Consider the following 23,568-nt stretch of genomic DNA (forward strand, 5'->3'; position numbering starts at 1 on the left):
TAATGTGTTCTATAGGAAAAGTAGATCAGGCTCATCAGTCAAACTGAACAGAGTCTCCTAGTCCTAAGCAGGAGGCTAAATTGTCAATGGAGACGTCGAAAGAAAACTCGGCTGTCAGAGTTTTTTTTTTTTTGTTTTGGCTTGGTTGTACTAAAGATAACTTTTTGATTTCTAGTTAATTGGTTTCATAGTACAGACAAGGTTTGGTAGAAACATAGAATGTGACGGCAGATAAGAACCATTCGGCCCATCTAGTCTGCCCAATTTTCTAAATACTTTCATTAGTCCCTGGCCTTATCTTATGAAAGTATTTAGAAAATTGAGCAGACTGGAAATGTATTCTAATTGTCTATGTAAATATTCTATAATAGCAGATTTATTTTATCACTCACAAATCCTAACTACAAGCATTCATACAAACCATGACTCACAGTGTGTAATAACACATACAAAATGTCGTTAGGTAAATTCTACAAACTAAATACCAGATAATCTCAGAAAAGTTACAAGTTAAAATGGTGGCAAATAGGTATCTTTCAATTAGTGAAATATTGATATTTAATGGATCTGTTCTGCACATAAAATCTTCACAAACATTAAACATTTAACAATTTGTCCGTTGTTACTGCTCAGCGCACTGTGTTTTCACATGTTTACATGTGTATTAGTTTCATATTGCTTCGAATTACCCTTGATCCACATGATTATGGGCATTATGTGGCATCTTCTGGGATTAAACAGGGTACAAAATATACTGTACTAACATTCTATCCTGGCAGCACTGTTCCCATACACACATCCTATCTATCCCACAACACTTTCACAGCTCTCCCTTTGCATTATTGCAATTTACCTTCCCTCCCTATCGCCGTATAGTTTTTCTATAATATGGCTGATGATTGTCCACACGATCTGTTTTTGAAAAATGTTTGTAGGTTGTTTGATTGTTTTTTGAGACGGGGTTGTATTGGGCTAGAAAGGAAAAATGCAAAAAACTAAGTTTCAGTTGCGTTATGGTTTAGGATATCTCCCTCAATGAAAACAATTGTGTTATTTCTTCATTATTTCTACTGGCTTTTTAGCTAAATGGTTACTGTAAATGTTTCCTGAACAAGATGGGTTCTGATTTAAAGTTCACGTGGCCCAGGGTGTATTCTTAATGCACGGAGATTGTACGGTATTTGCCTTACATGTCCTATCACCACAATCAGCACCATGGACAGAGTCCACTTAAATACAGGGAATGCATGAGTCACACACCAGTCCCCCATTATTCATGGGCAACCTTTTTCCATATTATTGTGTATGGCTTGTTGTATTCGGGAGAGTTAGTGGATTTATGCCCATGAATGACTGCCAGTGCAATGACAAAGAAAGAGACTAGGTAAAGAATAATTTATCCTGTCCATTGCTCCACATATTGGCAGCTATTTAATCAATTATCTCCAGTACCAGCATTCTGTATTCCTTTCACACTACAGGAATAACATACATTTGTGGTGGCATTATGCATCATAACTGGTAAAAGACCATTTTGCACATTTAGGTTTTTAAAATGTTTCTCAGAATTCAATGTGCCAAGTTACATTTTCAGAAGGTCTCAGAATTGGACAGTGATCTTTATATATGAAAGCAAATCATCCAGTTTTTTCCTTTGATGATCTACCTTTTCCCCATACCTTCGGGGAGATGTAACAACTTAGAAAACTGTATCATTCTGCTAACTTCTTATCTGTTAAACTGTTCATAATCTGAGAGGTCATGTTGCAACAGTTAAAAAGTCTGCTCAAGCTCCAGAGGTAAAGGGACAATATAGTCATCAAAACAACTACAGCTTAATGTATTTTTTCTGGGGAGTATAAGTATTGCCTTCAGGTCTTGTACCCCTTAGGGACACCTCCAAGTGCCCACTCCTTAGATGGCCACTGGAGAAGCTTCCTGGGGCAGTGCTGCACAGTAGGCAGCACTGCCGTTCAGCGTCCCCACGCTTTGCATGAAGAAGCTGAATTTTCCTCATAGAGAGGTGCTGATTGGCCAAAACGGTGTTCTGCCCTGCCCCCATTCCGCCTCCTTGCCGATTTCAGCCAATCCAATTCTTTACCTACAGGAAAGCATTGGATTGGCTAAAAGCCTTAAATTCTAATGTAAGCAGGGAGGCAGATCGGGAGCAGGGCCAGGGCCGGCAGGGGTGCGCAGAGCTGGAAATAAGGCGAGTTTTAACCTTTTCTAAGGGGGTTAGGGGCAATTCACATAAATGATGGTTTTAACACTATGGGGTCAGGAACACACTTGTGTTCCTGTCCCTATAGTGTTCCTTTAAGAGGTAATTTTTATGCATCCTCTAGAAGTAGATTAAATGTGGGGGTTCAAAATATGGTACTGTATATCTTACATAATAAATGAGAAAAGTAGTGTTTTGTTGACAAACAGAAGTCCATTTTTACTTAGACGGGATAGTGTTTGGATGATATAGCCAAATAATTGGCCTTTTTAGTTAGCCCATTTACTACCAAAATCACACTTTCTAATTCCGATCAGCAGTGCACATATCCCAAGATTCCAATCAATGCATTATCCCACTGTAAAATATTTCTATCATCTTTGCTGAAAGACTGTTCCACATATCCTCTCCTTTTCTGTAGTAACAAATATAAATACACACACACACACATATATATATATATATATATATATATATATATACACACACACACACACACACACACACACACCACCCTCCCCCCCCTACAAAAAAACAAAAATAACTCAACTTCTAACAATTCTTGCTTAGGACTCTTTCCACTAATAACAACAGTTAAATCTGTTAAACCCCTTGAAATAGTGGTAGGTTTCTAAAATGTAGCTCCTATCCCTTCTTTGACTCTTAGATGATGAGACTACCCTCAGCGTCATCACAAGATTCTCAACTGAAACACACATTGCATTTCTTAATTGATAGAATTTATGGATACATTTAGTAGAAGAAAACACCTGCTTCCGGACTTAAAACTTGCCTTGCATCTTTTTGTCACTCCAAATGACAGCAAGACCTTCGTTTTCAGAGAAAGGAATCTCTAAGACTAACATCTTATATTTCAAAGGAACTTCAAAATGGAATCTGCTGACACGCTCAGTCATTTCTATGGTGACCTAAAGCTTTCATTCTTTGTAACAATTGTGGTCAACAGACATTTGGCTCCCAGGAAATTCCCAAAGGGTCAGCCATATGCATCCTTACATGTCGCCTTCATGGCACTGCTGTCTAGATGCAATGCTAGCGCTTTCAAAGGCTGCTTTCATCATTCATTCGGATGTCAGTCAATATGATTTATTGACTACATTCAACAAAGTCAAAGCATACAGAATGAGAAATATGACTACAATTTGCTAATTTGTTTTGCATTGAGCTACTTACCACTCAAAGGCCTGATGTCAGACTAAGATCGGCAACACAATTAACCAGCCGGCGACAGATTCCTCCATCCTTCCTGCCAGACTGTGCCAATCAAAGGCAGCATGAGGCGACATTTGGTGCTTTCTGTAAGGTACCCTTTTCTATGAGTTTTGCTGATTGACAGTTTTTGAATTTAGCTTGTAGAGGTGGGCCTCCCTTTACCCACTGGCTTTTTACTGCAAGCTGTGAAATAAGGCTTTTACTGCCAATCATGAGAACAATGACCCAACACAAATAGCCGACCCCCCTGCCTTTAGGTAAAATAACACAACTAAGAAGAAAAAGTCTAAAGGTCAAATCATATGAAATCCAAATGCACTGACACAAACACACAACATTCTATCTTCATTTGTTTGACTTTCTGGTTTTCTCTGACCATTTTGTAATTTCCAAGTATTGATTATATATATGTATTGATTTTACATCTACACACACACTCTATATTTACAAGTATGAGTATTTTTACTGTACAATACAAATAGCTTTATCTCAATATGAGAATTCACTCTCAGAACTTTACTCACAAAGCATTTACTTTCTTACAGCATACGGACCAATGTTTTGTATAGCGTTGTTCTTTTGCTGTATTATCAATTTGTGAAACGTCTCCCTCGATTTACTTTGTGCAATTTGGTATTATATTAGCATTTGTTTGGAATGCTTAGAGCTAGACATAGACCTTCTAAGACTTCCTTTCTAGCCAATGACTTTAGATCATTTAGAATACATAGTAGCTTTGGAAGTTTGTATTTTTAGAACACTCCCGGAATGCTCTGCAGAATGTGGAAATCTTTGTCATTATTCTTACCAGTATTTAAAGATAAAAATTTGATTCACGCAAGAGAGTTGTCTACCTAATTTTCTCATGTTTTTAAAACACAGAGAGAAACAAAGTAATGTAATATAAAAAAATTTAATAAATATATACGTATATATATATATATATATATAGCAAGAACCAAACAGGTTATGGTGGGGGAAAAAATTGTGATTGAAAACCCCTTCCACCTGAGGTCTGCGGATTATTAATACAATGTTAAACAAAAATATGCACACCAGTCAAGCCATAAGACTTGCTTTTCCCACATCAATCACAAATCTGCAGTTATGTTACTACAGCAAAGAATTCTGGGTGGACATATGCAAATTAGTTTAATAAAGAATCACCTTTTTGCCTCATTCCATTTTAAACATGGATTCCTTTGAGTCTGTGTTTGCTGTATACAACAGCTTTGAAACACAACTTGGGAAAATATGCAAAGCCAGTAAACCACGAAAGTTCTATGGGAAAAGCAAGTCTTATGGCTTGACTGGTGTGCAGATTTTTATTTAACATTGTATTAACTATATATATAGAATCAAGTTTATGTAATATATATTATACACATATAATTGCAGCATTACCTAATGGTTAGCCTATTGGCACTGCATTCAGAAGGAAATTATATTCAAAGTATATTTATTTCCATAATCTGTGATATTTTTCATTGAAACCACTTTGGGCATACAATCAATAGCATGGAACCTCTTAACATTCAGAAAAGGCTGGAAGAGATACAAGTATCAAATCTCAATGAACAAAGGTTTAAAACACTTACCAAGGATTTAGTTTTCCGGTTCATTGTTGCCTAAAGAGAGCTGACGCGAATGAAATCATAGTAGCTGAAATCGTTAATTTAATTTCTGAAACACATGTTGAGAATCAGACTTGTGGTGGGTGGTTATGCGAACTCTGAATATGTAGCTTTTGGCAAATTTGCCAAAAAAGGAGAAAATAAAGCCTCTTTTCATTCTTATCGAGATGTAAATTTCTAATCTATGAGTTCACACAGGGCAAGTATTAGGGGGCTTATCAAGCCCTCGGATCCCAGTGGCATCTACTATGAAATGAATCATAGACCGTAAGCTCTTTGCTAAGGGTTCAGTCTATGGCTGGATAATCTAGATCTCTGCAAATAAAAAAGAAAATCTAATTAGGTTGGAATATCTCTCAAATCGTGATATGAGCCTCTGAAAGATTAGACAAACCACAGAAAGACTAGTAGAGATTTGTAATAACAGAGTCCCCTGTGCCAGTAATTCATTCTGGTCATGCTTTAAATATGTACAAGAGGCTTTATCACATTCTCATCAGCACATAATATTAAACCTTGCAAAAGCAAACACCCATACTCCGTGCTTGGCTAGGAAAGGTCATTGTATTCCCCGTAACTCATTTTCTACACTGGTGACATTTACTATATTCCCAGCAAATTAATCCCATCTCACACAAATCGTACGGGTCCATGTTCAACTCCTTAGAAGCAGGGATGTTGTCAAATACTCTTTATTTATACTAAGAACAAAACGGCGACAGTCACAGAAGACCGGAATAATGATATCGCATATTGAATGAAATGTGCTTAGACTACACATTTTAATTCACTTCCAATGATAATTTAAAGAGAATCCATCAAAACACTGCTGGGGTATTTATCTTAAATACACATATACCCATCTGTTACAATTCTCACAATATTTACATTTGGGACTGCATGTCTACTTGTGTGTGTGTGTGTATGTACAGTCGTTACTAACATGCACCTAGTACTAAGCACGTACCTTTCTTTTTTTTTTTTTTTAAATTCTTTATTTATAACAAGGTTGAACACCATCAATACAAACAAAATCAATAGAAATACCGCATATCGGACATATTCACATGTTTAGACACATAAATCGTATATCTTGTAGAATAAAGCCCACAAGTGCGACTGTATCCGTTGTATCATTAGGAAATCGTCTCTAAAGTGTCCAGATATGAAGATGGTGATCTCCCAATTTTTAAAATATACATAAAATACAAAGAAATCCGAAATGGCTATGATGCCTGTAGTCGGGGATCTAGTAGAAGAATTACACTTACGTGGTGACATAACCTTCATGCTATCTTAGATCCCCCCCCAACCCCGGTGTCAAGGATACCCATCGGGCCCACCACACGAAACCAGAAACGTTTCATGTCGCGGTGCCCCTCACCCAGCATACCAGATCCGGGGCTCAGGAGACTTTGGAGTATAACATGAAGCCATTCAGATGAAAAAGCGAGTGAAAATAGAAAAGGAGAAGAAGAAGGGAGAATAAGAGAGACGTAGGAAAGTAGGGGTCGAAAAAGATCAGGGATAGGGGTGGAATTTGGGGGGGGGGGGGGGAGGGGGGGGGAGGAAGGGAGGGGATGTGTGTGCCCGCTGCTCCTAATCGCCCATGCCGCTCTCTACCCAAGGTGTCCAGATTTTCTCAAATTTCGCATTTGTGCCCCTGACCCTCGCAGTCAATTTATCCATGAGGAAGTTATCTTTAATCTTTTGCATTAAAACCTGAAGCGATGGCGCCGAGGCCTGAAGCCAAACTTGTGCGAGGGCCCTCCTCGCCGCTAAGTTCACCCTATGTACCAGCTTCTGTTCAGTCCTGGTCCAGTCCTCGAGTGGCCTGGCCAGGAGGAACACCCACGGGTCCAGCTTTATCTCCCTGCCAAAGAGATCCTTTAATAACCCCGCCACTTGCCTCCAAAAATCCTGGGCCACAGGACATTCCCACCACATGTGCAAATATGTTCCTTTTTGTCCACAGCCTCTCCAGCATACATCTGAAGATAACCTATGCATTCTGCAAAGCTTTACCGGCGTGGTGTACCACCGAAACATAGTTTTATAAGCTTGCTCCTGCATGGTTACACATATGGAGGAAGTCGCTGCTGCCTCCCAAATCTCCTGCCAATCCACCCCTTCCAGTTCTTCGCCGAGGTCAGCTTCCCATTGGGCTATATAGGTAAGCTCTCCCCATTCTGAGGTAGACGCACTCAAGTGCGTGTATAATTTCGTGATGAGGCCTCTTGGGAACCTTTCCTCAAGGCATAGGGTTTCAAAGTATGTAAGGGGTTTCAGCGCACACCGCTTATTCACCGGAGTCTGTGCGTAGTCCCTAAGTTGGACATACCTAAAAAAATCCGACGGACGTAGAACAGCTCTAGTTTGTAATTCTTCAAACCTAAGGAATGTACCGCCCTCATAAAGTTGACACAAGCGCTGAACGCCCGTGCCCTCTATTCCTTTAAAGTCCCTAGCTTCCAGACCTGGGGTGAAGGCTTTGTTCCTCAGATAGGGGGTCAGCGGGGATTCCTGGGAGGTTAGCCCGTATTTAACCGATGTTGCGTCCCAGATTTTCACTGAGTTCGCTATGGCTGGACAAACAACCTGCGTCCTCGGTCTATGGTCCCGAGGGACCCAAATATAGAACTGAGGGAGGTCCGGACCCAAGAGAGAGGATTCCAGATCCACCCACCTTCTCTCCTCCGGGGGAGAATGCCAATAAGCGACTTGCGCTAGCTGGGCCGCCAGATAATAGAAATAAAAATTGGGTAATCCTAAACCTCCCCTCGACCGTGCTCTGTACAGGATATTGCGGGACACCCGGTGTTTCCTATTCTGCCAGATAAACCTCCCTACCGCCTGTTGGAGTACCCCCAGGTCGGACTTAGTCAGCTTAACCGGAAGGGCTTGAAAAAAAAATAAAATCCTAGGGAGCACATTCATTTTAACTGCATGGATCCTACCAATCCATGAGATTGGTTTATCCTGCCAGTGTTCCATGTCCGATATCAAAGAGCGAATCAATGGGGCGTAATTCTGCTTGAAGAGCTGAGCAGGATCTGCCGTCAGACATATTCCCAGGTATTTGATGTGGTGTTTCTCTATTCGAACATCATGCATACTCCCTACGTAGGCAACGTCGGAATCGCGCATGCCAATAGGGAGTGCACATGATTTAGGTAGGTTCACCTTATAACCTGCTAATTGACCATAGGATTCCAGCACCGCTGCTAGCGCGTCCATCGACTCCGGCGGATGTGTCAGAGTCAATAGGACGTCGTCTGCAAAGGCGGAAACCACGTACCGTTTGTCCCCTATCGATATTCCCCGAATTTCGGGAGTGATACGTACCTTCTGTAGCAGGGGTTCCAGCGATAGGGCGAAGAGCAGCGGGGACAGAGGGCAGCCTTGTCTGGTGCCATTGCCCAAAGTGAATGGTAGAGCCTTTGCTCCCGCTATCCGTACCCGAGCTTGAACATCCGTATACAGAGCCCTAATTGCAGTGACAAAGGATTCCGGTAAGCCAAAATGCCGAAGGACTTCAAAGAGATAGGGCCATTTAACTCTATCGAAGGCCTTCTCCGCATCGAGCGAGAGGATCAAGGTTGGGATCCCCTCCGTCGCCTGCCTCCAAATTAGATCGATGTTGCGCCGAGTATTTTCATACAGTTGTCTGCCGGGTATAAAACCCACTTGGTCGGGATGGATTAGGTGTTTTAGATGTGGGTTCAGGCGGGTCGCCAAGATCTTAGCTAATATTTTAGAGTCATGATTTATCAGCGAGATCGGGCGGAAGTTTTCGGGAAACGAGTCGTCTCTGCCCGGCTTCGGCAGGAGAACTATGTCGGCCAGCGACATGTCCTTGTCCGGCCTCCCCCCCTCCATGAGATCGTTAAACAACGTCTCCAGATGAGGCGTTAACGTTTCCCGAAAGATTTTGTAATAACCCCCCTCGAACCCATCCGGTCCGGGGGCCCTGTTGCCTTTCAACGTGGAGATTGCCGCGTCTATTTCATCCGCCGTAATTCGCGCTCCCAGAACAGCGGTGTCCCCTGAACCCAGCTTGGGCAGTGCCAGGTGCTCCAAGAATTGTCTGGTTTCGTCAGTCTCACGGCTTAGTTGGTCACTGCCTACTATCCCGGAGTGGTTATATAACGCTGCATAATAATCAGAGAAAACCTTTGCGATGTCCGTGGGGTCAGCGCGGTACACCCCAGCGGAGTCCCTGATTCTAGTGACATGGGAATGACCCTGTCTCGGGCGAAGCGAACGAGCCAGCAGTGTGTCCATTTTATTGGACTTTTCATAGTACGTCCTCCTGGACCAAACCATTGCTCTGGCCGTATCATCGATAAGTGTCTCACGCACCGAGGTGCGTAACTTCTGGACATCCGCCAAAGTGTCGGCGGATGGGGCGGTTTTGTGTCTCTCCTCAGCCTTGCCCAAAGCCTCCAAGAGAGACGACAGTAGCTGCATTTTACGTTTCTTCTTTAAGGTGGCTTCGCGGATAAATATGCCCCGTATAACCGCTTTATGAGCGGCCCACACGGTTGCTGGGCGAATGTCGGGAGCCACATTCCTTCCGAAATAATCGGACAGTTCCGTCCGGATCGTCTCCACCACGGCCGGATCCTGCAGCAGAGAAGTATTTAACTTCCAGGACCACGGCGATGTTGTGCACAACTTATCTAGAGATAGCGTGATCTCAGCATGGTCCGACCACGTGATGGATCCGATCGTGGATTTCAAAGTTTTTGCCGCTAAGTGTGAGTTAACCAGGAATAAGTCAATCCTAGAATACGTACCGTGAGGAGCGGAATAAAAGGTGTAGTCTCGATCATCAGGATGGTGAGCTCTCCAGATGTCTAATAGGCCTGTGCGTTGGATGAATAAACGGAGCAATTTATCCTGTCCCCCCCTCCCGTGCGATCTTGGCAACCCGCCCCCCTGGCTCCGGTCTACAGCTGGACATGGGGTGGCGTTAAGATCTCCTCCCACAACAATCAAGCCATGCGGTAGATCATTAACCGTTTGGGCCATAGTGTCCCAGAATGCAGCAGAGGGGTCATTGGGAGCGTAAATGTTGAGGAGATGGATCGTATGGGAGTACAAACTCCCCGAAATCACTAAGAAGCGACCCGCCGGATCAGCTGTCACCGTCCCTATCCGGAGGGGGCATCTATGGTGCACAAGTACCGCCACACCATTCCTCTTGTTTAAAGCCCTCGCCTCATGTACTGTTCTATATGTGTGGTCCCTCAAGGCAAACTTCGCGGTCTTTGGTACATGTGTCTCCTGCAAAAATGCTATGTCAGGATTAAGGCGCTTGAGTTCCCTAAACATAAGGCGTCGTTTTCTTGGAGCATTGAGTCCCTTAACATTTAAAGATAAGATCTTTAGAGGCATATCGGTGAGTCAAGAGGCAAGCTGATGTTATTAGTCGAACCCGCAGAGGGTCGACATAATAGCTGCGTAACGGGCACAGCGACCACCCCTCCCAGTAGGGCATAAGGAGGGTAACGGGATGGGGGTAGGGCGGAACTAGGGAAAGTAGAGTAGGGCGAGAGAAGGAAGAATAGAGAGAGTATTAATGAAAAGAACTTGTGCCTGGTCTTACCTGTTGCCAGGACAATGCGGGGTATATGTTGACGCCCCTCTAGGGCACCAAATGGACCCCAGATCGGCATGAACACAGACCAATCAGGAAGAGCACCTCAAGGGTGCCAATCACAACCAATATGGAGACAGGACAGCAACTCGTAGTCAGTGGGGAACAATAAAACTGCTTTATAAACGTCAGGGGGGGGGGGGGGGGGGGGGGGGCTACAATTGGGCGGATTGTACGACCCAACCCAAGGATGTGCCGACCAAAGCAATCAGGGGAGGGCAGTGAAACATTGTCACCTCCCCACAGCCTCCGGTTTAGTATACAAACAGGGGGAGGCTAAACACATTATCTGTAAAAGGCCTATCCACACATCATTGGGTATGCTTAACTATGAACATCATTTATACAAGTAGCTAGTTATCAACCATAATGTAGGTGAACCATAATTTCAAGTGTTTCAATTCGGTACCCCACCTGGTGATTGTGAAACATATTGTCTGAACCTAGAACTACTTTAAGGGGTACATAGAAATGGTTATTTAAGCAGCCTGTGGGGGAACCGATTGTGGAGGGCAGAGAACGGGCGAATATGTACATATTGCGTATCCCAATATAGCGAAGGGGGGGAGTGATAGATTATCCGATTCCGGGTTACCAAAAGGGGCAATATACACCGCCTCCCCCTCCCCCAAGCACACCCTCCCGAATCGATGGGCCCCGGGGCAAGGATAAGACCTGCTACAACAGAAAGGCAAAACATAACTTCAGGCCCGGGGAGATAGTAGAAAAACACGTAGCAAAATGCAATTAAAAAATGGAACACCCAGAAGCCGTGCCCGCCGCCCGCCGCCCCGCAGCGCTCCCGCCTGATCATCATTACATAACAACAATATACAGATGACCCCAGCCCCCATCAGCCCAGCAAGGAAAAACCCCCATAATAACCGGGTGGCGGAGCTTGTCGAGTCCGAAGGCAAAGAGGGGGCCTATCCGGCCTATCAATTAAGTAACACACAAAAACAAAAAAAACAAAAAACACTGTTAAAGCAAGCTAAGTATACGTGCGGGATAGATGAATAAAAACACATAAAAACGATAACCACCTCGAGCCCCCGCCGCCCACCGCCCCATCCCGATTTCCGATCCCGGCCATAACATGTACCCAATACATAATTGTTAACAATCCACTGATGTTCAGCTGAAAATGCAGAAGTAGAGCGGTGAAGCTCACCATACAGTGGGGAAGCATTAGTCCATGTCCACGAGGCAAAAAAGGGAGTCGAGGCCAGGATTGGGACAAACGATCAACCCTAACCCTCCCCAACATCAGCGGACCCACCCGCGAAAATGCGCCCCATAGGCCCAAGAAGGCCGCATCGAAGGTCTCGGATGCCAGCGCCCATAACAAAAAAAAAAAAAAAAGGGGGGGGGGGGGGGTGGGGAAAGAAAGAACCCCCAATGAGGGGCCCAACATCCCCCACCCAAACAAGATATCCCACCCGCAGGGCCTTACCATCCGGGACATCCGCTAGCCGCCCGATAGTAGAGACCGAGACAGCACATCACCTCAGTCCTCTGCCGAATACCATTCACGGGGAAGGGCACTAAGGACCTCCGCCTGCACCGTCGGGATCACGAAGTCGTCGGGGGGACGGATCCCCAGCTCATTCAAGAACTTCGCTGGATCGCCATCAGGAAACAAGACTTTCGTACGCCCGTCTTTGAAGGCCAGCAGCCGAAATGGATGACCCCAGGCATACTTGATAGAGTGGTGCTGCAACAGTTCGGTAAGAGGGCGCCATTCCCGCCGTCTTTGCAGGGTCTGAGGGGTCAAGTCCTGGTAAAGAGCAAGGTCTGCCCCATTGTGAGTAATCGGGTGGTCCCTGCCATATCGCATCAAGGCCTCTTTCGTTTGGAATGATAGGAACTTGATGATAACATCTCTGGGGCGCCGATCGTCCGCCCTCTTAGCACGGAGCGCTCTATGCGCCCTTTCAATATGCCAGAGATAGTCAGGAATATCGGGGAGAAGCGGTTTAAAAATATCCAAGACCACCTCGCTGAGGGCTCCTTCCCCAGCCTGTTCCGGCAACCCCCGTAGGCGGACATTATTTCGCCGCGATCGATTCCCCAGATCATCTATAGCAGAGTGAGCAAACGACAATTGGGAGGTGAGGTGATTAATTTGGGCCGCGGCTGCATTGTGGGCCACAACTGTAGACTCCACCCGCTGTTCGAGAGCCGCCGTCCTTACCCCCAAAGCCTGAATCTCGGCCTTAACTTCCGTCGTGGTACGGACAATCTCCGTGGCTAAATAGCTACGCACTTCAGCCAGCTTAGTCAGAATCTGGCTGGTATCGGAGTCCGGAGACCCCACTGCCCCTCCGCCCGCTGGGCTCGAAGGCGAACGGGGTGTACCCGGGCCTTCACGTCCGCCATCTTGTGTGCTCGGTCGCACAGCGCGAGAGGCCGCGAACATTTCAGGTACAAAGACCTCCGTTACCTTTTTCGTCTGTCTTCGTGGGGCTTTCTTGTCCATCTCGGTGTCCCCAACTAATGTAGCAATTTTCGGGGTCTGTCTCCGCTAATACAGGCTATTGGCACCGCGGTCGCAGCAGAGCTCTACCCGGACACGTCCAGCTCGCTCGGCTGCAAACCACGCCCCCCACGTACCTTTCTAAATGTACTGCACTTGGCATGACAGCCCCAATTTAGGACCCTTGTCCAAGAACCAACAAAAATCATAATTCATATCGCCGCTAGACAATCTAACCCACTCACTTCAGAAAGTTGCTGTCCTTGTAAGAGCATTTCAGCTAGGCTCTGCAAACGTGGACCACGTGACACCCTCCTTTCCATCTCCCCTCAACCTGGTCTCATTCCAATATCATACCCATCAATGTTGGGAAGTAAACAGGTAGGACTCTTTAGCCTCCAAATCGGCTTGAAAAATATTGTTTTAACAAAGTTCTAGAAGCAGTCCTTTGAGAATTTTGGCCATGCTGACATGCTGATTTGTGTTTTTTTTTTTTTTTATGTTTTTAAATATATAAACCTCCTGTTCCACCTCTCCCTGAGTCGCTTTGTTGGATCTAAGGACTGTACAGGTCAATAAAGTAAACTGGTTACTGTTATGTGCACGGAGCCAGATTGAGACAACGCTCACTTGATTCCTTAGTGCACTATGCTGCTAGAAATATCTACAGAAAATAATAAGACAGGGTCTATAAATGAATGTAGTGATCAGCAATGTTTAGGTACACTGTGACATTGTAAGCATATGTCCACATGGCAACTGCATCACACGTTAGAGTAGCATTCCATTGTGCATCCAGAGTACTACACACACACGATGTAAGTATATATGAGTCATTGCGGTAAGGAAGCCACTGTAGTATTCAGCTTCCCAAATGTTTTGCAAATATAGCCATCAAGGACCCCTAGGTGCTACCATATCCATCTAAGTGACTAAACTGAGAATTCAAAGTGAATTTCAAATTAAAGTAGCAGAACTAAAAGTATAATGGACCTAGAACATTTTTCCCATTGAATTCCCACTTTTGTACATAACCCTGACTGTATAATGTCAAGATAATCCTTTATCTTATTGTGATGCTAAAGCTAATGTTTCCACTGGTGATGTTGGACTACCAGTTTTCTTTATGTGATTTCCCCTCGCATGGAATATCCCTTTATCTTAGGATGTCCTGATCATTTTCTTATCTCCATTTATACTTTTACAAAAGAGACTTGTTGGAGTACAGCATAAATGCTAATTTGTATCTGGTTTGTATCCAACTGAACTACTCAATTAAAAAGAAAAACCCATACAAATAAGATAAGGAAAAAAAAAAGCCAGGTCAGAGATCTCAGAGAAGATGAAAGCCAACGTATAATTAAATTCAAAGGGTCCAAATTGGAGTGCACAGATGACAAATATGCCAAGAAGTCAGTCACTGACCACAGGCAACCAACGATGTGGATGTACAACTGTATTTTATTTTGTACAGTACAGTGCACATTTATAGCAAAGCATCCAACATATTATGATAAGGTGTTAGAATTATCGAATGATAGGATGTGCAATGAAATGCAACAGCATAGTGCAAACAGTGAATTGAAAGGAACTGCAGTGCATGCAAAGTGATTAGACCTAACAATGCAGGATTAATGCATTTCACTGGGGACTTGGGGCTGGCGAGTACAAATGCTCTCTGGAAGGATAGCACTGTACCTTCAATATCTTTCATACCATCCCATTAATTCAGAAATTCCTATTCTCTCACAGGTCTACACTTGTTCTGCACCTTCTAGGCACTACGATTGTGCTTTTATCTTGGCAAAGAATACCCAAAAGGATACCGTAATGGTTATCGATACTCCTGCTGCCAGTTGTGGTTGAAAAAAGGACCGGAGTACATACCTGCCTAGAGGTGCAGCTGTGGGACTGTAACTAACTCGATGGGCAATTGTTTGAATAAGTGAAGAAATGGCCTTTTTTGCAGCCTGTACCGAGTCCAAGCTAGATTAATGCATTTTAAATTGACAACTTTTTTTCCACATAGTAGAACACTGGTTTCTAGATACAGGTGTGAAATGGGAAACAACTTCAACACTCCTGCTTACATATTCTGTTTATTTTTCATTACCATAAATCTAAATATATTTAGAATGCACCTCTATTAAAATCAACTGTGGAATGTGTGTGTGGGGGGGGGGGGGGGGGGGGAGTTATACATACATTCTCAATATATTATATTAATAAAATATATATATATATATAGATTTTTTTTTTTTCAGAGGTTTTGTGGTGCACATTTTTGTGTATGACTGTGAAGGTCAGCTGCTGAATTACTACTACTCCAACTTATAATACTTTGCCCTAGGTGGAGATAAACATTTGTGGCATTTGTTTGCACTTAAACATTTGCACGAATATGATATTGTCACACATTTATGACTAATCAGGATACATTTTATATTATAATATCCAATGTAAATTGCTAATAATATATAATCATCACATTTACAGTCCGTAAATTAGAAATAAAAAGCTGTTTTAGCGATTGATAACCATGGTGTTTCTGAACATTGACGGGGATTCAAAGTGAATTTCAGACTAATTCTCAATGTTAGCTTTGCTTTTAGCGGAACTATTTAGCCTATAAATTCAAGTCGAGTTCACTTTAATGAAAAGCTCGAGACACTTTGTGGAAGCAGAGAATGAATCAATCATGTCTGCACTCATGTGACATATTGTTTGTATGCATCGAGACAAACCCCTAATAGTACCTGCCCATTACAAGTAAATCCCCCATCTACTCACCGACATGGCTCCATGATCATTGCTGTTATTCTGAAGGGGTAACCAGTACGGGAATCAAAACACAAAAAGGTGGAAAGGTAAACAGCAAAGAAATATTAGAAGCTGTAAGCAGGAAAAGTATAGCAATAAGCAGGGTTACATTGGTGTTAATAATAGCTAGTAGATCAAGAGGGTTTATTTATCAGGTTCTATTGCTTATTTGGAATTTTTAAACGTTTAAATATAAATCGAATTACAGATGGAACAATGTGCCTCTGTTAATTCAAAAACAAAATGTTGCATTAATAAACCAGAGCATGATAAACTGTCTATATGTTAAAGGACCACTATAGGCACCCAGACCACTTCAGCTCAATGAAGTGGTCTGGGTGCCAGGTCCCCCTAGTTTTAACCCTGAAGCTGAAAACATGGCAGTTTCAGAGAAACTGCTATGTTTCACTGAGGGTTAATCCAGCCTCTAGTGGCTGTCTCACCGACAGCCGCTAGAGGCGCTTCCGTGAGAAGACGCTGACATCCATAGGAAAGCACTGAGTAATGCTTTCCTATGGGCTGTTTGAATGCCAGCACGGCTCTTGCTGCGCATGCGCATTCGGCGCTGACGTCGGCAGGAGGAGGAGAGTTCCCCAGTGCCGACGGAGCCCGGCGATGGAGAAAGGTAAGTGGTTGAAGGGGTTTTAACCCCCTCAGCCCAGCAGGAGGGGGGCCATGAGGGTGGGGGGGACGAGTTTATTTTCCTGGCAATATAGTGCTCCTTTAATATCAGAAGTTATAAATAGTGTAGCAGTTGTTCATATCTTAGTAACCTACCAGTATTACGTCTTTTTACTCTAGTGCATAGAGCATAGAGGTGGGGCTAGTTGCATCCCCAGCACATATGACATAGGGAGCTCAGAACTCTAGCTGCCTAATGTTAATTCTGTGCATAAATTATGTCTGTCATCAGGGAGTACTGCACGTATTTACTATATAATCCATTAAGTACTATTACATAGTGAATGTTGCGTTTAATCCGTCAAGATATTTGTTTTTCCAGATTTACATTCAGTTTCAGGAAAACAAAGAAAAACGTAGGCCGGTCATAAACAAAAAATGGGAAAGGCTGTTTCCAGTTGGTATGGAAAATGTAAATTATACTTTGATCTTTTAACTTGTATACAGGTTTTTTTTCTTTCTTTCTTTTAATGGCTAAGAACTGGAAGGAATAAAATGTTATCTACCGGTATGCAACGTTTAGCAATGCGATATGTCGATAATATGTTATCCTTACAGACAGGTGAGATGCTCTGTTAAGAAATGCTTTCTTTTAGGCGAGAATCTTAAAACTACATTTATTTTTACTTAATAAATAAACCCCAAAGTCTGAAGTACAGTCGGCATTAATTAGAAAAGCATAATGTGTGAAAAATCAAGAGGTGGGATAATTACACACTATATCAGAGTTAAACACAAACCTTAATATCAGCAGAATATTATATAATCCTGTACAATTTACCAAAATGATACACATTAGCCTCACCCTGACAAACATTCCAGCCATTATGCAATATTTAAGAAAGATTTCGATGGCGTTGTCCATATGACACTCAGAATTAAAGGATTACTGGTTGAGGATTGTGTGAATTGTAGTTTAAGAACACAAGCTGTGGGATATTCTAGCAGTTTAAACTATATTCACATTTATGCCAAATAGGGAGAGGAAAAAAGATTGAAAGACTCTTTTTAGAAAGCCTTAAACTAAGCAGATTCTCCACTAAACTGTGATTTGTATGAAATGGGAAAACCTCACTTAACTTGGCTCCTTGGGCTAAATTGTGTAAGTCAGTTGTCAAATCCCTGCAACATACTGTTTAGTCCTCAAGACAATAACAAAAAATGAATTCGCTAGTTTGTGACACAGTGCCATGTCGCTGTAAACGGACATTAAAACAGCAATATGGTATTTATTAACAAGATCTGGATAGATATTTTTAATCTCAATACATCGGTTTGTATTCTGTAAGCTCTGGTTGTGCTATGGAAAACTATCAAAAGCTTTTATTAATGTCATAAGACAAACACAATATTGATGGAGATTTAAGACAGATGACTGGTAACAGAGTAGATATATATAATAAAAAAAAAAAACTTAGCTTCTCAGCTCTTGCTAAACTACAGTTTCCATAAGGGCTGGCAGAGAATGATGAGAACTGGAGTCCAACAACAGTTAGCAGGCCAGAGTTAGAAGTCCCTGATGTCATCGCTGCCTGACCAAAGACTTGTAGATTAGATACCACCATGACATTTTTTAAAAAAGAGTCTAGTTGGATTCTGTTTAATAAATCCCTTAGAGAATAATGATGTAATTGTCAAGGCGCAGGGCGTTTTTATCGACGCCACCGCGCCGGGTCAGTGCGGCCGCGCGGACACTTTAGATTAAAGTCAATCCTTGATCGGCACGGCCACACATGAGCAGGGCGGTCGCGCCGAAAAAGGAAAGTTTAGCTTACCAGGATTGCGGTGGAGTGCCGCCCAATCCTCCCAGAAAACGGGTCCCAGCTGGTGCAGTGTTCTAAAGGACGCCAGCCGCTGCGGTCCCGTTCTTACTGTTAAAGGGCACACGGCCCACATTAAACATCACGATATCGACGCACACGCACTTTTTGGGCTTAAAGGCCATGTACTAACCAAGCACAGCACTGAGAGGCATATTTAAACTCTGTAATGCCTTTTCTCAGTGCCCTGTCGTGGTTTCAACTTGTTGGTTGTCAGAGAGCAAGTTTTTGGTATATTTTCTGGTTTTTGACTTTCCCTACTTCTGGTATCCTGACCCTTGGCTAGTTTATACGTATTGTGCCCTTCTGTATCCCCGACCATGGCTTGTTATTTGACTATTCTCTTTTACGTTAAGTCCGGCCATTTTAAGGTCCGGTATAAGTTGTTTGTGTTAATATAGTTTCGCGTGTTGGGTCACACAGTAATCGTGACAGGAATAGGTCAATCATTAAATTTTGATGTAGGATCTCTAATAATCCAAATTTGTTATTTCATATTCATTTAAAACAGCAGTACAGAACATCAGTACCCATGTTAAATTGGCAGTTTCCATGCTGTCACTGGGTACTTAGGGACTACATTGTGATAAAGGCATGGCTTGCTGTTTGACATTCGGGCTTAAGATTCTATATGTCAAGTGGTCCTATACATTAAAGATCTATCTGAAAGCAAGATACAGTGTCAGTCTGGCAATGGCTAGCATTTTTTTCAGCTTCCATGATGCAGAACTCCTTTGATTGGCTAGATGTGTTCCAGCACTTTCATGCCAACACCAGCTCTGTAGCACAAATTTCTTTATCTGCCTCATCCAAGGCAGACCTTGAAAAATGTGGGCATGTTCACTCTTCTTATAACTCAGCCACCCACAGTCTCCTCCGAACCTACGATTAATTCTGCCAAACGGTTCTAATTTCTACATATCAATGCTGTTCGTCGAGTGCTTTGATATGTTCCGGCTGAATTCGCCCACACCCATATGCCATAGTGGCATCGTGCCTTTGGTGAGTTCTGCCAGGACAATCTTTAACCCTTTCAGAGCCAAGTGGGCCTTGCAGGGGGCTCCTTGCACCACCTGCCACTGTAAGGAACATGTATGGTGCTATTATATTAAAAAGCTACGTACAACTGAACAATAAACAAGAATATGCCAGTTGGGAACAACAGCCGCTGATAGGAGAAAGAAATATATATGATTTATCATCTAATATTCTGAAAAAAACATCAAAACGTCTTGGCACACACAGTATATGGAACGACCCTACATTTAAAAAATATGACTACGTGTTTAACAATTATTTAAAATAAGGCTTTGCTACTCATTATTCCATATTGGTAGCACTCAAGGGATTATTCACCAAGCAGTGACCCTCTATAGAAGTACACCAAGCAGTGACCCTCTATAGAAGTACACCAAGCAGTGACCCTCTATAGAAGTACATTTCTGACATCATTTGTTACGTGTATTTTAAGAACAAGACACCTAGTAGCTTATCTATTGCAAACCTGCTGTATTGTCAGAAGGCCTTTGAGAAAGAAAATATCTGTATCCCTAGAAATGTCAGATGTTTTTGCTGATAAACATTGAATGGATGCTCAAGATAAATATATAAAAATATGAAAAAAAATATTTACCTAGTGCCCAGATCATGTTAACCAGAGAGTAGAATTTATCGTGTTACCTAATGTCATCTAAGTGAAAAATACCAGCAGCTCTAACCAGATCTTGTACAGCATACTAGAGCCCTTACTGCATCGAGAGCCAAAGTGTCATAATGCACAACGCAAGAGATTATATCAAATTCATGCAGTGGTTGGAAGGTTTGTTTAATGCAAAGCATGTAATATACATAAACACCAGCACATTGCAGCTCTGCATCTAAGCATGTCTGCCTCACTAAAATATATTCTATGCCATGTCAATCACTCTGTGGCTGGATCTATAGTATTGTTTTTGTATGAGTAAGTCATACAGTGCTACATTATGATGTTATTGCATACCTGCCAAGTGTCCCTATTTAGGAAGGACAGTCCTTATATTTTGGGACCAAATCCATCTGTTCTATCCCAATCTATGTATTAAAGGAACACTATAGTCACCTAAATTACTTTTCGCTACATAAAGCAGTTTTAGTATAGATCATTCCCCTGCAATTTCACAGTTCAATTCACTGTCATTTAGGAGTTAAAGCACTTTGTTTCTGTTTATGCAGCCCTAGCCACACCTCCCCTGGCTATGATTGAAAGAGCCTGCATGAAAAAAAAAACTGGTTTCACTTTCAAACAGATGTAATTTACCTTAAATAATTGTATCTCAATCTCTAAATTGAACTTTAATCACATACAGGAGGCTCTTGCAGGGTCTAGCAAGCTATTAACATAGCAGGGGATGAGAAAATCTTAATTAAACAGAACTTGCAATAAAGAAAGCCTAAATAGGGCTCTCTTTACAGGAAGTGTTTATGGAAGGCTGTGCAAGTCACATGCAGGGAGGTGTGACTAGGATTCATAAACAAAGGGATTTAACTCCTAAATGGCAGAGGATTGAGCAGTGAGGCTGCAGGGGCATGTTCTATACACCAAAACTGCTTCATTAAGTGTCCCTTTAAATGTATTTAATACATTTTCTATCCTTCTTTTCTAGAAGCTCAGCATTATTGGTGTGCCTGAGCATTAATACTCACAGTAATGTGTCTTCAAACTACAATAAATGTGCTTAGAAATCAGTCTGTGTAAATAAGATACACTGTTCTTGTTCTAAATTACAGTTTAGTTGCATGAATTGTAGCTAGTAAGTCCCCTAAAATTTCGCTTAACAGTCCCGCACCTGGGCACACTTTACTCCAAAATGTGGACATCTGAAATGTTTGCAGTTATGTTATTAGTTCTTTTTTGCTACAACCCCCACAAACCCTTGACGTGCAACAATATAACAGGTGGCTGGTAAAAGGTCCTGGGAGTTTTTAACTATCCCCTTATAATCATATCTGCTCCTTCTAATTAACAGCAGATGATGTTAATTTTTGCTTTTCTAAAATATATAAAAAAATAACTATGGCGGAGGCTATTTCTACTATAATACATATTGCACTATTGCGATGTCATCTGTTCTTCCCTTGTAAGCCATATTACAATAAGATGGATGATATCTGACCTTTCTCCTGTAATATATATATATTGCACTATGATATCGCAATATAAGGATATTTACTAAAGTGTGGATTCATTTTAAATTCACAAAAATTCACGTTTGTGAACAATGACTATCGTGTACATTTGTTCTGCTACAAAGTATATCACTAGAGTTTTATTTTCGCTATAAGGCATTACACGGTGATAGAAAGAACGAAGATCACTAAATATTGTAACCCATCTTCGATCAGAAATGAATGGCTTATTGCCATAAGATGTGCAATATGATCACTACACTATCACTCATAATTATAAGACACATTACAATGTGATGACCACAGTTCTTTATACTATAAGCCACATCACACTATGTTAAGGCGATCAGGTTTTTGTTGTTGTTGTTGTTTTTTTCATGCTTATAACAATGTGATGATGCTATGTTTTGACACTACAAGACAAATCACGGCATAATGACATTGTTTTATTTCTAATATAGGCCTTGATTTAATACTATTTAATACATTTTCTAAAGTATTTAATATTTTAGGATAAGCTTTTAAAATGATTTGATAGTATGAAAAAATATTAATTTTCTAAGATTGATATTCTACGTAATATTCATAAACATTTTCTATATTTTATATATATATATATATATATTTTTTTTTAAGTATTTTAATAATAATAATAATATTGTTTGGATAAACTTTTAAAATTATAAAATTTTATTAAACATATTAAAACATTCCTAAAGCTTATCCAACAATATTAAATTGAGGCCGTAGTTATTAATGTATGTGCAATCTTCCTGAAAAAAAAAAAAAAAAAAAAGACATTGTGATAATTGTTTCGTTATACTCTGTCATGCTGCACCATGTCTGAAATCATTAAAACATACAATCATGAAATTATTAGTTTTCCTATAAAACATTTCTACATTATGAAATTATTTTTACAGAAATATTTCTTTTTACAGTTTGGTGGTACTATTTGTTTTATAAGCCATACTATTTAATGATGAGGATTTATGTGCTATTTTAGAAAATGATTCTAATATAAACTTGGGAGACCTAATCAAAGTGTTTTGTTCTCAAAAGTCATGCAAAGATGTAAAGAGGAAGAGTCACTCATAGAACGTGCCTGACGCTTACACTGGTTTCCATGGAAATTTCCCTTCTTTTAGCACTTTAAACAATTTATGCAAATATATATGGTAAATGAGACAATTTTCACGACATAAAATTGTACAGAATTCTGTCAACTTACAGGCAAATTAGTAAATACTTGAAATGTGCTTCGTAAAAAATTAACCAGATCCATTAGGTATCCGCTAGCCCTCCCATCAGGCTCCGACATAGTCCAGTCATAGTCTGCAAGCTGTATGAATTCATCAATTTTTTGGTTGAGCTTGGTGTAGATTTCCTCTTCTGCGGCATGCCTTGCGTCCTTAAAAAAAACAAACAAAAAAAAACACGACGTATTAGCGCAGGTCAAGCAAAATAAATTAAACTGGATCTAAATGCTAAACTCCTGCACTCTTCCTAACATTAGGAAAAGAAAGTTGCTTTTAAATTTCGATCTTCAATGCTACAGCTCATTAGGGATACTCTGAGAGCAATTTATCAAAGTGTCAGAGATGCAGTAGTAACTCAGTCACACAGGGATGCCAGCTCTGGCACAACGCCCAAATTAGGTACCATGTCATACATCATCTTTAAAAGCTTGTTAATCACCAACAAATGTCCTACAGGTAGGCCAGCATTATCTTGGCATGCTAATTTTCTTGCAGGTCAAATGAAAGTTAGGAAAAGCCATAACATATTACACATTTCACTAAACGCAAAATAATAATAGTACTGCAGTATCTCTTGGTTCCCTTTTTAAAAAAATT

The 23,568-nt window shown here is 41.5% G+C and overlaps 1 protein-coding gene across 4 annotated transcripts in view; it reads right to left on the reverse strand.

The window, feature by feature from the left end:
* The window catches only part of EXOC6 (exocyst complex component 6), a 198,649-nt gene that overhangs the window by 64,590 nt on the left and 110,491 nt on the right, over positions 1-23,568 (reverse strand). For 2 of the 4 annotated variants that reach the window (XM_063435124.1, XM_063435122.1), the window contains exons 18-19: positions 22,944-23,123; positions 16,017-16,046 (exon numbers count right to left, since the gene is read on the reverse strand). In XM_063435124.1, the coding sequence (XP_063291194.1) occupies positions 16,017-16,046; positions 22,944-23,123 (210 nt within the window). The remainder of the gene's footprint in view (positions 1-16,016; positions 16,047-22,943; positions 23,124-23,568) is intronic. The other 2 variants (XM_063435125.1, XM_063435123.1) reach the window with 1 other exon arrangement.

Source organism: Pelobates fuscus, chromosome 10 (genome assembly GCF_036172605.1).
Source record: "Pelobates fuscus isolate aPelFus1 chromosome 10, aPelFus1.pri, whole genome shotgun sequence".
In the NCBI taxonomy this organism is placed as follows: Eukaryota; Metazoa; Chordata; class Amphibia; order Anura; family Pelobatidae; genus Pelobates; species Pelobates fuscus.